The 15000-nt window shown below is 53.2% G+C and overlaps 1 protein-coding gene across 1 annotated transcript in view; it reads left to right on the plus strand.

Moving 5' to 3' along the window:
• The window catches only part of CIMIP2A (ciliary microtubule inner protein 2A), a 27197-nt gene that overhangs the window by 7480 nt on the left and 4717 nt on the right, over positions 1 to 15000 (plus strand). The window contains exons 4-7 of the mRNA XM_081898008.1: positions 1893 to 2106; positions 4411 to 4531; positions 8301 to 8395; positions 12377 to 12494. Of these exons, the coding sequence (XP_081754134.1) occupies positions 1893 to 2106; positions 4411 to 4531; positions 8301 to 8395; positions 12377 to 12494 (548 nt within the window). The remainder of the gene's footprint in view (positions 1 to 1892; positions 2107 to 4410; positions 4532 to 8300; positions 8396 to 12376; positions 12495 to 15000) is intronic.

Consider the following 15000-nt stretch of genomic DNA (forward strand, 5'->3'; position numbering starts at 1 on the left):
CTAGGAAAATCCGGATTTTTTTCATGGGGGTTGCTAGATTTCTCCTTGCGGGGAGTTCTAGATTTTTCTTTCCTAGGAGGGATTTCTAGATTTCTGATTGTGGGGAGTTCCAGATTTCCCTGGTTTCTAGATTTATCCTTTCGGGGTTTTCTAGATTTCTGGAAGTGAGTTCTGGATTTCTGGAAGTGAGTTCTGGATTTCTGGAAGTGAGTTCTGGATTTCTGGAAGTGAGTTCTGGATTTCTGGAAGTGAGTTCTAGATTTCTGGAAGTGTGTTCTGGATTTCTGGAAGTGAGTTCTAGATTTCTGGAAGTGTGTTCTGGATTTCTGGAAGTGAGTTCTAGATTTCTGGAAGTGTGTTCTGGATTTCTGGAAGTGAGTTCTAGATTTCTGGAAGTGTGTTCTAGATGTCTGCTTGCGGGGGAATAGTATATTTCCCTGGTTTCTAGATTTCTGCTTGCAGGGATTTCTAGATTTCTGGAAGTGTGTTCTAGATTTCTGGAAGTGAGTTCTGGATTTCTGGAAGTGTGTTCTGGATTTCTGGAAGTGAGTTCTAGATTTCTGGAAGTGTGTTCTAGATTTCTGCTTGCGGGGGAATAGTATATTTCCCTGGTTTCTAGATTTCTGCTTGCAGGGATTTCTAGATTTCTGGAAGTGAGTTCTAGATTTCTGGAAGTGTGTTCTAGATTTCGTTATAGATTTGTGGAAGTGAGTTCTATATTTCTGCTTGCGGGGGGAGTTCTAGATTTCCCCTGGTTTCTAGATTTCTCTCGGGGATTTCTGGATTTCTGGAAGTAAGTTCTAGATTTCGGCTTGTGGGGAGTTCCAGATTTTTTTTCTTGGAGGGTTTTCTAGATTTCTGATTGCGGGGATTCCTAGATTTCTGGAGGTGAGTTCTAGATTTCTGGAACTGAGTTCTATATTTCTGCTTGTGGGGATTATTAGATTTCTGGAAGTGAGTTCTAGATTTCTGGAAGTGAGCTCTAGATTTCTCCTTTTGGGAATTTCTAGAAGTGAGTTCTAGATTTCTGCTTGCGGGGAATATTAGATTTCCCTGGTTTCTAGATTTCTGCTTGCAGGGATTTCTATATTTCTGGAAGTGAGTTCTAGATTTCTGGACGTGTGTTCTAGATTTCGTTCTAGATTTCTGGAAGTGAGTTCTATATTTCTGCTTGCGGGGGAGTTCTAGATTTCCCCTGGTTTCTAGATTTCTCCTTTCGGGGATTTCTAGATTTCTGGAAGTGAGTTCTAGATTTCTGGAAGCGAGTTCTAGATTTCTGCTTGCGTGGATTTCTAGAAGTGAGTTCTAGAAGGGTTTTCTAGATTTCTGCTTCTGGGGAGTTCTAGAGTTTTCACTGATTTCTAGATTTTTTTCTTGAGGGTTTTCTAGATTTCTCTTTATGGGTTTTTTTATTTCTTTTTGGAGGGTTTTCTAGATTTCTCCTAGCGGAAATTTCTAGATTTTCCCCGATTTCTAGGTTTCTTCTTGCAGGGATTTCTAGATTTCTGGCAGTAAGTCCTCGATTTCTGGAAGTGAGTTCTAGATTTCTTCAGGGAGTTCAAGATTTCTTATGGCAGGGGTTCTAGATTTTTTTTCTGATTTCTAGATTTCTCCTTGCGGGGATTTCTAGATTTCTATCTAGATTTCTGCTTGCAGGGATTTCTAGATTTCTATCTAGATTTCTCCTTGCAGGGATTTCTAGATTTCATTTCTATATTTCTCCTTGCAGGGATTTCTAGATTTCATTTCTAGATTTCTCCTTGCAGGGATTTCTAGATTTCATTTCTAGATTTCTCCTTGCAGGGATTTCTAGATTTCTATCTAGATTTCTGCTTGCGGAGATTTCTAGATTCCCCCCTGATTTCTCGATCTCTCCTTGCGGGGATTTCTAGAACGGATGGCCACCCCGGCCTCCGATTGGCCTGCGGACCCGGCTGGTGCCAGTTCGCCTCCTCTGTCGCCGGGCGGGATTCGAACCCGGCGCCCAAGATGTACCTTTGCCACCCGGACGTCGCCTTGGTTTGCGGACGGGAGGAGCGGGCGCCGTGCGACGCCGGGATGGCGCTGATCTGCGGACAGGGGTGCCGGGCGGCGGCGTGCGGGGAGGTGAGGGCCGGGTTGCGGGTTCGAATTCAGGATTTTTCTGGATTTTTCTTGGGGTTGCGGGTTCAAATTCCGGATTTTTCTAGATTTTCCATCGAGGGTTTTCTAGATTTCTCCTTGCGGGGATTTCTATCTTGGGATTTCTAGGGTTCCGGGTGCGAAATCGCGTTTTTCTAGATTTTTCAGGGGTTGCTAGATTTCTGCTGGCGGGTTCGAATCCTGCTTTTTCCGGATTTTTCTAGATTTTTCCATCGAGGGTTTTCTAGATTTCTCCTTGCGGGGATTTCTATATTGGGATTTCTAGGGTTCCAGGTGCGAAATCGGATTTTTCTAGATTTTTCGGGGGGTTGCTAGATTTCTCCTGGCGGGTTCAAATTCTGCTTTTTCCGGTTTTTTTCTAGAAAAATCTGGATTTTTCATGGGATTGCTAGATTTATGCTTGCGGGTTCGAATTCTGGTTTTTTTCCGGGATTTTCAAGAAAAATCTGGATTTTTTCAGGGGGGAGTTGCTAGATTTCTAGTTTTCTCCTTGCAGGGATTTCTAGATTTTTCTAGATTTTTCATGGGGAAACTGCTGGGATTTCGGGTACGAAATCGGATTTTTCTAGATTTTTCGGGGGTTTGCTAGATTTCTGCTTGCGGGGAGGGCCGGGTTCCGGGTTCGAATTCTGGTTTTTCCGGGTTTTTCTAGGAAAATCTGGATTTTTCATGGGGTTGCTAGATTTCTGCTTGCGGGGATTTCTGTATTGGGATTTCCAGGGTTCCGGGTGCGAAATCGGATTTTTCCAGATTTTCCAGGGGGTTGCGGGGAATTCTAGATTTTTTTCCTAGGAGGGTTTTCTAGATTTCTGCTTGCGGGGAGTTCCAGATTTCCTTGGTTTCTAGATTTCTCCTTTCGGGGACTTCTAGATTTCTAGAAGTGAGTTCTAGATTTCTGGACGCGAGTTCTAGATTACTGCTTCTGGGGAGTTCTAGACTTTTCCCTGATTTCTAGATTTCTCCTTGCGGCAATTTCTGGATGGAGTTCTAGATTTCTGCTGGCAGGGATTGCTACATTGCGCTATGCAGGGAGGGCCGGGTTGCGGGTTCGAATTCTGGATTTTTCCGGATTTTTTTCATGGGGGAATGGCTAGATTTCTAGTTTTCTCCTTGCGGGGATTTCTAGATTTTTCTAGATTTTTCACAGGGAAACTGCTGGGATTTCAAGGGTTCTGGGTGCGAAATCGGATTGTTCTAGATTTTTCATGGGGGAGTTGCTAGATTTCTAGTTTTCTCCTTGCGATGATTTCTAGATTGTTCTAGATTTTTCACGGGGGAACTGCTAGATTTCTAGTTTTCTCCTTGCGGGGATTTCTAGATTTCTCCCGATTTTTAGATTTCTCCTTGTGGGGATTTTTGTATTTCTTCTTGGAGTTCTAGATTTTCCCCTTATTTCTAGATTTCTCCTTGCAGGGATTTTTATTTTTTGGAGGGTTTTCTAGCTTTCTGCTTGCAGGGGTTTCTATGTTTTGATTTCTAGTTTTCTCCTTGCGGGGATTTCGAGATTTTTCCTGAATTCTAGAATTCTCCCCGATTTCTAGATTTCCCCTTGCGGGGATTTCTAGATTTTTCCTGAATTCTAGAATTCTCCCCGATTTCTAGATTTCTCCTTGCGGGGATTTCTAGATTTTTCCTGATTTCTAGAATCCTCCCCGATTTCTAGATTTCTCCTTGCGGGGATTTCGAGATTTTTCCTGATTTCTAGAATTCTCCCCGATTTCTAGATTTCTCCTTGCGGGGATTTCTAGTTTTTTCCTGATTTCTAGAATTCTCCCCGATTTCTAGATTTCTCCTTGCGGGGATTTCTAGATTTTTCCTGATTTCTAGAATTCTCCCCGATTTCTAGTTTTCTCCTTGCGGGGATTTCTAGATTTTTCCTGATTTCTAGAATTCTCCCCGATTTCTAGATTTCCCCTTGCGGGGATTTCTAGATTTTTCCTGATTTCTAGAATTCTCCCCGATTTCTAGATTTCCCCTTGCGGGGATTTCTAGATTTTTCCTGATTTCTAGAATTCTCCCCGATTTCTAGATTTCTCCTTGCAGGGATTTCTAGATTCCCCCCCCCCCTGATTTCTAATTTTCTACTTGCAGGGATTTTTATTTCTTGGAGGCTTTTCTAGATTTCTGCTGGCGGGAATTTCTAGATTTCTCTTTGCAAAGATTTCTAGATTTCTTTGGGGATTTCTAGATTTCTCCTTGCGGGGATTTTTCCGGAGGGCGGAGCTTCCCTCTCACTGACTCCACCCCTCTCCCTAACTCCGCCCCCAGACCACCCGGATCGAGGCCACGCCCCTCCCGCCGCCCACCGAGACGACGACGGACATCTGCCGCTTTGACCGCACCCCCAAGATGGACGCCCCCAACCTGGTCCAGAGGAAGGCCATTTCGGGTAGGCCCCGCCCCTTCCTCCAGAAGCCCCGCCTCCAAGCAGAAATTCCTAGATTTCTCCTGTCAATCATTCAGTGGGTGGGGCTAGAGGACCCTGGCCCCGCCTTCCCTGTCAATCATTCATTGGACCTGGCCCCGCCTTCCCTGTCAATCATTCATTGGACTACACTTCCCTGTCAATCATTAGCTAGACCCGCCCTCCCTGTCAATCATTCAGTGGGTGGGACTAGATTACCCTGGCTCCGCCTTCCCTGTCAATCATTCCTTCCCTGTCAATCATTCAGTGGGTGGGACTAGAGGTCCTGGCTCTGCCTTCCGTCAATCATTAGCTAGACCCGCCTTCCCTGTCAATCATTCAGTGGGTGGGACTAGATTACCCTGGCTCCGCCTTCCCTGTCAATCATTCCTTCCCTGTCAATCATTCAGTGGGTGGGACTAGAGGTCCTGGCTCTGCCTTCCGTCAATCATTAGCTAGACCCGCCTTCCCTGTCAATCATTCAGTGGGTGGGACTAGAGGACCCTGGCTCCGCCTTCCCTGTCAATCATTCCTTCCCTGTCAATCATTCAGTGGGTGGGACTAGAGGACCCTGGCCCGGCCTTCCCTGTCAATCATTCACTGGACCTGGCCCCGCCTTACCTGTCAATCATTAGCTAGACCCGCCTTCCCTGTCAATCATTCAGTGGGTAGGACTAGAAGACCCTGGCCCGCCTTCCCTGTCAATCATTCCATGGGTGGGGCGAGAACACCCTGGACCTGCCTTCCCTGTCAATCATTAGCTAGACCCGCCTTCCCTGTCAATCATTATGGGATTCAGTGGGCGGGACTAGAGGACCCTGGCCCCACCTTCCCTGTCAATCATTCCTTCCCTGTCAATCATTCAGTGGGTGGGGCTAGAGGACCCTGGTCCCGCCTTCCCTGTCAATCATTCAGTTGGTGGGACTAGAGGACCCTGACTCCGCCTTCCCTGTCAATCATTCAGTGGGTGGGACTAGTGGACCCTGGTCCCGCCCTCCCTGTCAATCATTCAGTTGGTGGGACTAGAGGACCCTGACTCCGCCTTCCCTGTCAATCATTCAGTGGGTGGGACTAGTGGACCCTGGTCCCGCCTTCCCTGTCAATCATTCAGTTGGTGGGACTAGAGGACCCTGACTCCGCCTTCCCTGTCAATCATTCAGTGGGTGGGACTAGTGGACCCTGGTCCCGCCCTCCCTGTCAATCATTCATTGGACTACACTTCCCTGTCAATCATTCACTGGATGGGACTAGAGGTCCTGGCCCCGCCTCCCCTGTCAATCATTGAGTGGACCTTGGCTCCGCCTTCCCTGTCAATCATTCCTTCCCTGTCAATCATTCAGGGGACCCTGGCCCCGCCTTCCCTGTCAATCATTCATTGGACTAGACTGTCAATCATTCTGGGATTTAGTGGGTGGGACTAGAGGACCCTGGCTCTGCCTTCCCTGTCAATCATTCAGTGGATGGTTCTAGAGGTCCTTTTCCCACCTTTCCTGTCAATCATTCCTTCCCTGTCATTCATTGGACCTGGCCCCGCCTTCCCTGTCAATTATTCTGGGATTCAGTGGGTGGGACTAGAGGTCCTCGTCCCGCCTTCCCTGTCAATCATTCATTGGACTCCACTTCCCTGTCAATCATTCAGTGGGTGGGACTAGAGGACCCTGTCTCTGTCTTCCCTGTCAATCATTAGGTCGACCCACCTTCCCTGTCAATCATTCTGGGATTCAGTGGGTGGGACTAGAGGTCCTCGTCCCGCCTTCCCTGTCAATCATCATTCACTGGGTGGGACTAGGCCACCCTGGCCCCACCTTCCCTGTCAATCATTCCTTCCCTGTCAGTCATTCATTGGACGACCCTTCACTGTCAATCATTTAGTGGGTGGAGCTAGAGGACCCTGGCCCCGCCTTCCCTGCCAATCATTCAGGGCTTCAGTGGGTGGGACTAGAGGACCTGTCAATCATTCATTGGACCGGGCCCCGCCTTCCCTGTCAACCATTCAGTGGGTGGGACTAGGTGACCCTGGCCCCGCCTCCCCTGTCAATCATTCCTTCCCTGTCAATCATTCAGTGGACCTGGCCCCGCCTCCCCTGTCAATCATTCCTTCCCTGTCAATCATCCAGCGGACCCTGGCTCCGCCCTCCCTGTCAATCATTCATTGGACTACACTTCCCTGTCAATCATTCACTGGATGGGACTAGAGGTCCTGGCCCCGCCTTCCCTGTCAATCATTAATCGGACCTGGCCCCGCCTCCCCTGTCAATCATTGAGTGGACCTTGGCTCCGCCTTCTCTGTCAATCATTGAGTGGACCTTGGCTCCGCCTTCCCTGTCAATCATTCCTTAGCTGTCAATCATTCAGGGGACCCTGGCCCCGCCTTCCCTGTCAATCATTCATTGGACTAGACTGTCAATCATTCTGGGATTTAGTGGGTGGGACTAGAGGACCCTGGCTCCGCCTTCCCTGTCAATCATTCAGTGTGTGGTTCTAGAGGTCCTTTTCCCGCCTTCCCTGTCAATCATTCCTTCCCTGTCATTCATTGGACCTGGCCCCGCCTTCCCTGTCAATTATTCTGGGATTCAGTGGGTGGGACTAGAGGTCCTCGTCCCGCCTTCCCTGTCAATCATTCATTGGACTCCACTTCCCTGTCAATCATTCAGTGGGTGGGACTAGAGGACCCTGTCTCTGTCTTCCCTGTCAATCATTAGGTCGACCCACCTTCCCTGTCAATCATTCTGGGATTCAGTGGGTGGGACTAGAGGTCCTCGTCCCGCCTTCCCTGTCAATCATCATTCACTGGGTGGGACTAGGCCACCCTGGCCCCACCTTCCCTGTCAATCATTCCTTCCCTGTCAGTCATTCATTGGACGACCCTTCACTGTCAATCATTTAGTGGGTGGAGCTAGAGGACCCTGGCCCCGCCTTCCCTGCCAATCATTCAGGGCTTCAGTGGGTGGGACTAGAGGACCTGTCAATCATTCATTGGACCGGGCCCCGCCTTCCCTGTCAACCATTCAGTGGGTGGGACTAGGTGACCCTGGCCCCGCCTCCCCTGTCAATCATTCCTTCCCTGTCAATCATTCAGTGGACCTGGCCCCGCCTCCCCTGTCAATCATTCCTTCCCTGTCAATCATCCAGCGGACCCTGGCTCCGCCCTCCCTGTCAATCATTCTGGGATTCCGTGGGTGGGACTAGAGAACCTGGTCCCGCCTTCCCTGTCAATCATTCCTTCCCTGTCAACCATTCAGTGGGTGGGACTAGGCGACCCTGGCCCCGCCTCCCCTGTCAATCATTCCTTCCCTGTCAATCATTCAGTGGACCTGGCCCCGCCTCCCCTGTCAATCATTCCTTCCCTGTCAATCATCCAGCGGACCCTGGCTCCGCCCTCCCTGTCAATCATTCTGGGATTCCGTGGGTGGGACTAGAGAACCTGGCCCCGCCTCCCCTGTCAATCATTCCTTCCCTGTCAATCATTCAGTGGACCTGGCCCTGCCTTCTCTGTCAATCATTCCTTCTCTGTCAATCATCCAGCGGACCCTGGCTCCGCCCTCCCTGTCAATCATTCTGGGATTCAGTGGGTGGGACTAGAGAACCTGGTCCCGCCTTCCCTGTCAACCATTCCTTCCCTGTCAATCATTCAGTGGACCTGGCCCCGCCTCCCCTGCCAATCATCCAGGGACTTCCCTGGGAATTCTAGTTTCCTCCTTCCTGGGAACTCTAGTTTCCCAGGCGCACTCATGTCTCCCATTCCCACATGCAGGCTACACCGGCTACATCCCGCGCTTCCCTTGGATCATGGGAGAGAACTACACCACCGGGGTCAAGGACGCCATGGACGAGTTCGACCGCAACCAGGTGCGCGCGCTACAACTCCCAAAAGGCGCGGGTTCGAGATCCGGGGACAAGGTCTGGATCTGGGGTCAAGTCTGGATCCAAATCTGGCAGGGAATCCGGATCCGGGTTCAAGCTGGAGGAGCCGGCGCCGTGAGCTACAACTCCCAGGCGCCCGGTTCGAGATCCGGGGACAAGGTCTGGATCCGGGGTCAAGTCTGGATCCAAATCGGGGGGGAATCCGGATCCGGGTTCAAGCTGGAGGAGCCGGCGCTGCCGGCGCTACAACTCCCGGGGTGCCATGCGCTACGACTCCCAGGCACCCGGTTTGAGATCCGGGGACAAGGTTTGGATCTGGGGTCAAGTCTGGATCCAAATCAGGGGGGATCTGGATCCGGGTTCAAGCTGGAGGACCCGGCGCTACAACTCCCAGGGTGTCATGCGCTGTAACTCCCAGGCGCCCGGTTCTAGATCCGGATCTGGGGGAAAGGTCCGGATCCGGGTTCAAGCTGGGGGACCCGGCGCTACAACTCCCAGGGTGTCATGCGGTATAAGTCCCAGGCGCTCGGTTCTAGATTTGGATCTGGGGAACAGGTCTGGATCCGGGTTCAAGCTGGGGGGCCCAGCGCTAAAACTCCCAGGGTGTCATGCGCTACAACTCCCAGGTGCCCGTTTTGAGATCTGGATCCAGGGAAAAGGTCCGAATCCGGGTTCAAGCTGGAGGACCTGGCGCTACAACTCCCAGGGTGTCATGCGCTACAACTTCCAGGCGCCCGGTTTGAGATCCGGATCCGGGGACAAGGTCTGGATCTGGGGGGAATCCGGATCCGGGTTCAAGCTGGGGGACCCGGCGCTGTCGGCGCTACAACTCCCAGGAGGTGTCATGAGCTATAACTTCCAGGCGCCCGATTCTAGATCTGGATCCGGAGAAAGGTCCGGATCCGGGTTCAAGCTGGAGGACCCGGCGCTACAACTTCCAGGGTGTCATGCGCTATAACTCCCAGGCGCCCGGTTCTAGATCCGGATCTGGGGACAAGGTCTGGATCTGGGGGGAATCCGGATCCGGGTTCAAGCTGGGGGACCCGGCGCTACAACTCCCAGGAGGTGTCATGCGCTATAACTCCCAGGCGCCCGGTTCTACATTTGGATCTGGGGAACAGGTCTGGATCCGGGTTCAAGCTGGGGGATCCAGCGCTACAACTCCCAGGGTGTCATGCGCTACAACTCCCAGGTGCCCGTTTTGAGATCTGGATCCAGGGAAAAGGTCCGGATCCGGGTTCAAGCTGGAGGACCCGGCGCTACAACTCCCAGGGTGCCATGCGCTATAACTCCCAGACGCCCGGTTCCAGATCCGGATCCGGGGACAAGGTCTGGATCTGGGGGGGAATCCGGATCCGGGTTCAAGCTGGAGGACCCGGCGCTGTCGGCGCTACAACTCCCAGGGGTGTCATGCGCTATAACTCCCAGACACCCGGTTCTAGATCTGGATCCGGGGGAAAGGTCCGGATCCGGGTTCAAGCTGGAGGACCCGGTGCTGCCGGCGCTACGACTCCCAGGGTGTCATGTGTTATAACTCCCAGGCGCCCGGTTCTAGATCCAGATCCGGGGACAAGGTCTGGATCCGGATCCAGGGTGAAGTCCAGATCCGGAGTCAAGCCGGATCCGGGTTCAAGCTGGAGGAGCCGGCACTGTGCGCTATAACTCCCAGGCGCCCAGTTCAGGATCTGGATAAAAGGTCTTGATCCGGATCCGGGGTCAAGTTCAGATCTGGGAAGAGGGTCAGTCTAGATGACCTGCCAACCGGCACGCTACAACTCCCAGGCACCCGGTTCTAGATCCCGATCCGGGGACTGGATCTGGGGGTGGAAGTCCAGATCCGGAGTCAAGTGCAGATCTGGATCCGGGGTCAAGCCAGATCCGGGTTCAAGCTGGAGGACCCGGCGCCATCGGCGCTACAACTCCCAGGGGTGTCATGCGCTATAACTCCCAGGTGCCCAGTTCTAGATCCGGATCCGGGGACAAGTTCTGGATCTGGGGGGCAAATCTGGATCCGGGTTCAAGCTGGAGGAGCTGGCGCCGTGCACTATAACTCCCAGGCGCCCAGTTAGAGATCTGGGTCTGGATCTGGGGGGGAGGGAGTCCGGATCCGAATCCAGGGTCAAGTCCAGATCTGGATCCAGGATCAAGCCGGATCCGGGTTCATGCTGGAGGACCCGCGCTGTCGGCGCTACAACTCCCAGGGTGTCGTGCGCTACAACTCCCATGCGCCCGGTTCTAGATCTGGATCCGGGGGAAAGGTCCGGATCCGGGTTCAAGCTGGAGGATCTGGCGCTGTCGGCGCTACAACTCCCAGAGTGTCGTGTTATAACTCCCAGGCGCCCGGTTCTAGATCCGGATCCGGGGGAAAGGTCTGGATTTGGGGGTGGAACTCCGGATCCGGAGTCCAGATCCGGAGTTAAGCCGGATCCGGGTTCAAGCTGGAGGAACCGGCACCGTGCGCTATAACTCCCAGGCGCCCGGTTCTAGATCTGGATCCAGGTTCAAGGTCCGGATCCGGGTTCAAGATGGAGGACCCAGCGCTGTTGGCGGTACAACTCCCAGGGTGTCATGCGCTATAACTCCCAGGCGCCCGGTTCTAGATCCAGGGAAAAGGTCTGTATCTGGGGGGGGAGTCCAGATCTGGAGTCAAGTCCAGATCCGGGGTCAAGCTGGAGGAGCCAGCGCCGTGTGCTATAACTCCCAGGCGCCTGGTTCAAGATCCAGATCCAGGGACAAGGTCTGGATCCGGGGTCAAGTCTAGATCCACAGAGGGTGCCTTTCTAGATGACCCACCAACCCGTGCGCTACAACTCCCAGGCGCCCGGTTCTAGATCTGGATCCAGAGAAAAGGTCTGGACCCGGATCCGGGGTCCAATCCAGATCCGGGGAAGGGGGTCAGTCTAGATGACCCGCCAACCCGCGCGCTACAACTCCCAGGCGCCCGGTTCTCGACCTGGATCCGGGGGGAAACGCCTGGATCCGAATGCGGGGAATAGGTCTAGATCCGGAGTCAAGTCCAGATCCAGGGGAGTCAGGCTGGATGACCCACCAACCCGCGCGCTACAACTCCCAGGCGCCCGGTTCTAGATCTGGATCCGGGGGAAAGGTCTGGACCCGGATCCGGGGGATAGGTCTGGATCCGGATCCCCGTTCAAGTCCAGATCCAAGGAGGGGGGAAGTCTAGATGACCCGCCAACCCGCGCGCTACAACTCCCAGACGCCCGGTTCGGTCTGGATCTGGGGGGGGAGTCCGGATCCGGGGACAAGGTCTGGATCCGGATCCGGGTTCAAGTCCGGATCCGGGGAAGGGGGTCAGTCTAGATGACCCGCCAACCCGCGCGCTACAACTCCCAGGCGCCCGGTTCTAGATCTGGATCCGGGGGAAAGGTCTGGACCCGGATCCGGGGGATAGGTCTGGATCCGGATCCCCGTTCAAGTCCAGATCCAAGGAGGGGGGAAGTCTAGATGACCCGCCAACCCGCGCGCTACAACTCCCAGGTGCCCGGTTCGGATCCGGGGAAAAGGTCTGGATCTGGGGGGGGGGAGTCCGGATCCGGGGACAAGGTCTGGATCCGGATCCCCGTTCAAGTCCAGATCCAAGGAGGGGGGCAGTCTAGATGACCCGCCAACCCGCGCGCTACAACTCCCAGGTGCCCGGTTCGGATCCGGGGAAAAGGTCTGGATCTGGGGGGGGAGTCCGGATCCGGGGACAAGGTCTGGATCCGGATCCGGGTTCAAGTCCGGATCCACGGAGGGCGTCAGTCTAGATGACCCGCCAACCCGCGCGCTACAACTCCCAGGCGCCCGGTTCGGATCCGGGGAAAAGGTCTGGATCTGGGGGGGGGGGAGTCCGGATCCGGGGACAAGGTCTGGATCCGGATCCGGGGGTCAGTCTAGATGACCCTCCAACCCGTGCGCTACAACTCCCAGGCGCTCGAACCCTGAGCCGGGTCTTTCCTCCCGCAGGAAATGCTGAGGAGTCCAATGTATAGTTTTGGCAAGCGGCTGCCCAGCACCTATTGGCCGAATACCCAGATTTACACCAGCGGAGGATTGATGCCCTTTTACACCGGATTTGTGCCCAGTAAGTCGGGGGGTGGACTCGAATTCGAACCCGGGTTTTGCCCCGGAATCGAACCTGGATTGCTGGGGTCTTGGACTGGATTCGAACCCGGTATGCTGGGGTATTTACTGGGATTCGAACCCGGATTCCTGGGGTCTTTACTTGGATTTGAACCCGGATTCCTGGGCTCTTGACTCAAATTTGAACCTGGATTGCTGCGGTCTTTACTGGGATTTGAACCCGGATTCCTGTGGTCCTGCTCTAGATTCGAACCCGGATTCCTGGGCTCTTGACTCAAATTCGAACCCGGATTGCTGGGGTTTTGCCCCAGATTCGAACCCGGATTCCTGGGGTTTCGTACTGGATTCGGACCTGGATTCCTGGGTCTTTACTGGGATTTGAACCCGGATTCCTGGGGTCTTGGACTGGATTCGAACCCGGATTGCTGGGGTCTTGGACTGGATTCGAACCCGGATTGCTGGGGTCTTTACTGGGATTTGAACCCGGATTGCTGGGGTCTTGGACTGGATTCGAACCCGGATTGCTGGGGTCTTGGACTGGATTCGAACCCGGATTGCTGGGGTCTTGGGCTGGATTCGAACCCGGATTGCTGGGGTCTTTACTGGGATTCGAACCCGGATTGCTGGGGTCTTTACTGGGATTCGAACCCGGATTCCTGGGGGTCTTTACTGGGATTCGAACCCGGATTCCTGGGGCCTTTACTGGGATTCGAACCCGGATTCCTGGGGTCTTGGACTGGATTCGAATCCAGATTCCTGTGCAATTGACTCAAATTCGAACCCGGATTCCTGGGGTTTTGTCCTGGGTTCAAACCCAGATTGCTGGGGTTTTGCTCCGGATTCGAACCCAGATTCCTGGGCAATTGACTCAAATCTGAACCCGGATTGCTGGGGTTTTGCCCCGGATTCGAACCCGGAATCCTGGGGTCTCGTTTTGAATTCGAAGCCAGATTCAAACCTGGATTCTTGGGGTCCTGGCCCAGATTTGAACCCGGATTCCTGGGGTCTTGACTCAAATTCGAACCTGGATTCCTGGGGTTTTGTCCTGGGTTCAAACCCGGATTTCTTGGGTCTCATTCTGGATTTGAACCCGGATTCCTGGGCTCCTGCTACAGATTCGAACCCAGATTCCTGTGCAATTGGCTCAAATTTGAACCCGGATTCCTGGGGTCTTTACTGGGATTTGAACCCGGATTGCTGGGGTTTTGCCCCGGATTCGAACCCGGATTCCTGGGGTCTCGTTCTGGTTTGGAACCCGGATTCTTGGGGTCTTTACTAGGATTTGAACCCGGATTCCTGGGGTTTTGTCCTGGGTTCAAACCCGGATTCCTGGGGTCTTGGACTGGATTCGAACCTGGATTGCTGGGCAATTGACTCAAATTCGAACCCGGATTCCTGTGGTTTTGCCCCAGATTTGAACCCGGATTCCTGGGGTCTTTCCTGGGATTCGAACCCAGATTCCTGGGGTCTTGGACTGGATTCGAACCCGGATTGCTGGGCAATTGACTCAAATTCGAACCCGGATTCCTGGGGTTTTGTCCTGGGTTCAAACACGGACTGCTGGGGTTTTCATTCGAATCCAGATTCGAACCCGGATTCCTGGGCAACTGACTCAAATTCGAACCCGGATTCCTGGGGTATTTAGTGGGATTTGAACCCGGATTCCTGGCCTCTTGACTCAAATTCGAACCCAGATACAAACCTGGAATCTTGGTGTCCTGGCCCAGATTTGAACCTGGATGCCTGGGGTCTTTACTGGGATTTGAACCCGGATTCCTGGGCAATTGACTCAAATTCGAACCCAGATTCATGGAGTTTTGTCCTGGGTTCAAACCCAGATTGCTGGGGTTTCGTTCTGGATTGAACCCAGATTCCTGGGGTCTTGGACTGGATTCGAACCTGGATTCCTGCTTCAGATTCGAACCTGGATTCCTGGGGTTTTGTCCTGGGTTCAAACCCGGATTGCTTGAGTTTCGTTCTGGATTTGAACCCGGATTCAAACCTGGATTCCTGGGGTCTTTACTGGGATTTGAACCCGGATTCCTGGGCAATTGACTCAAATTCAAACCCGGATTCCTGGGGTCTTTACTGGGATTTGAACCCAGATTCCTGGGGTTTTGCCCCGGATTCGAACCCGGATTCCTGGGGTTTTGCCCCGGATTCGAACCTGGATTCCTGGGGTCTTGTTCTGGATTCAAACCTGGATTCCTGGGGTTCCTGCTGCAGATTTGAACCCGGATTCCTGGAGTTTCGTACTGGATTCGAACCCGGATTCCTGGGGTCTTTACTGGGATTTGAACCCGGATTCCTGGGCTCGACTCCAATTCAAACCTGGATTCCTGGAGTCTCGTTCTGGATTCGAACCCGGATTCCTGGGGTCCTTACTGGGATTTGAACCCGGATTCCTGGGCAATTGACTCAAAATCGAACCCGGATTGCTAGGGTTTTGTCCTGGGTTCAAACCCGGATTGCTGGGGTTTCGTTCTGGATTAGAACCCGGATTCGAA

Source organism: Podarcis melisellensis, assembly GCF_964234715.1.
Source record: "Podarcis melisellensis genome assembly, chromosome: Z".
Lineage (NCBI taxonomy): Eukaryota > Metazoa > Chordata > Lepidosauria > Squamata > Lacertidae > Podarcis > Podarcis melisellensis.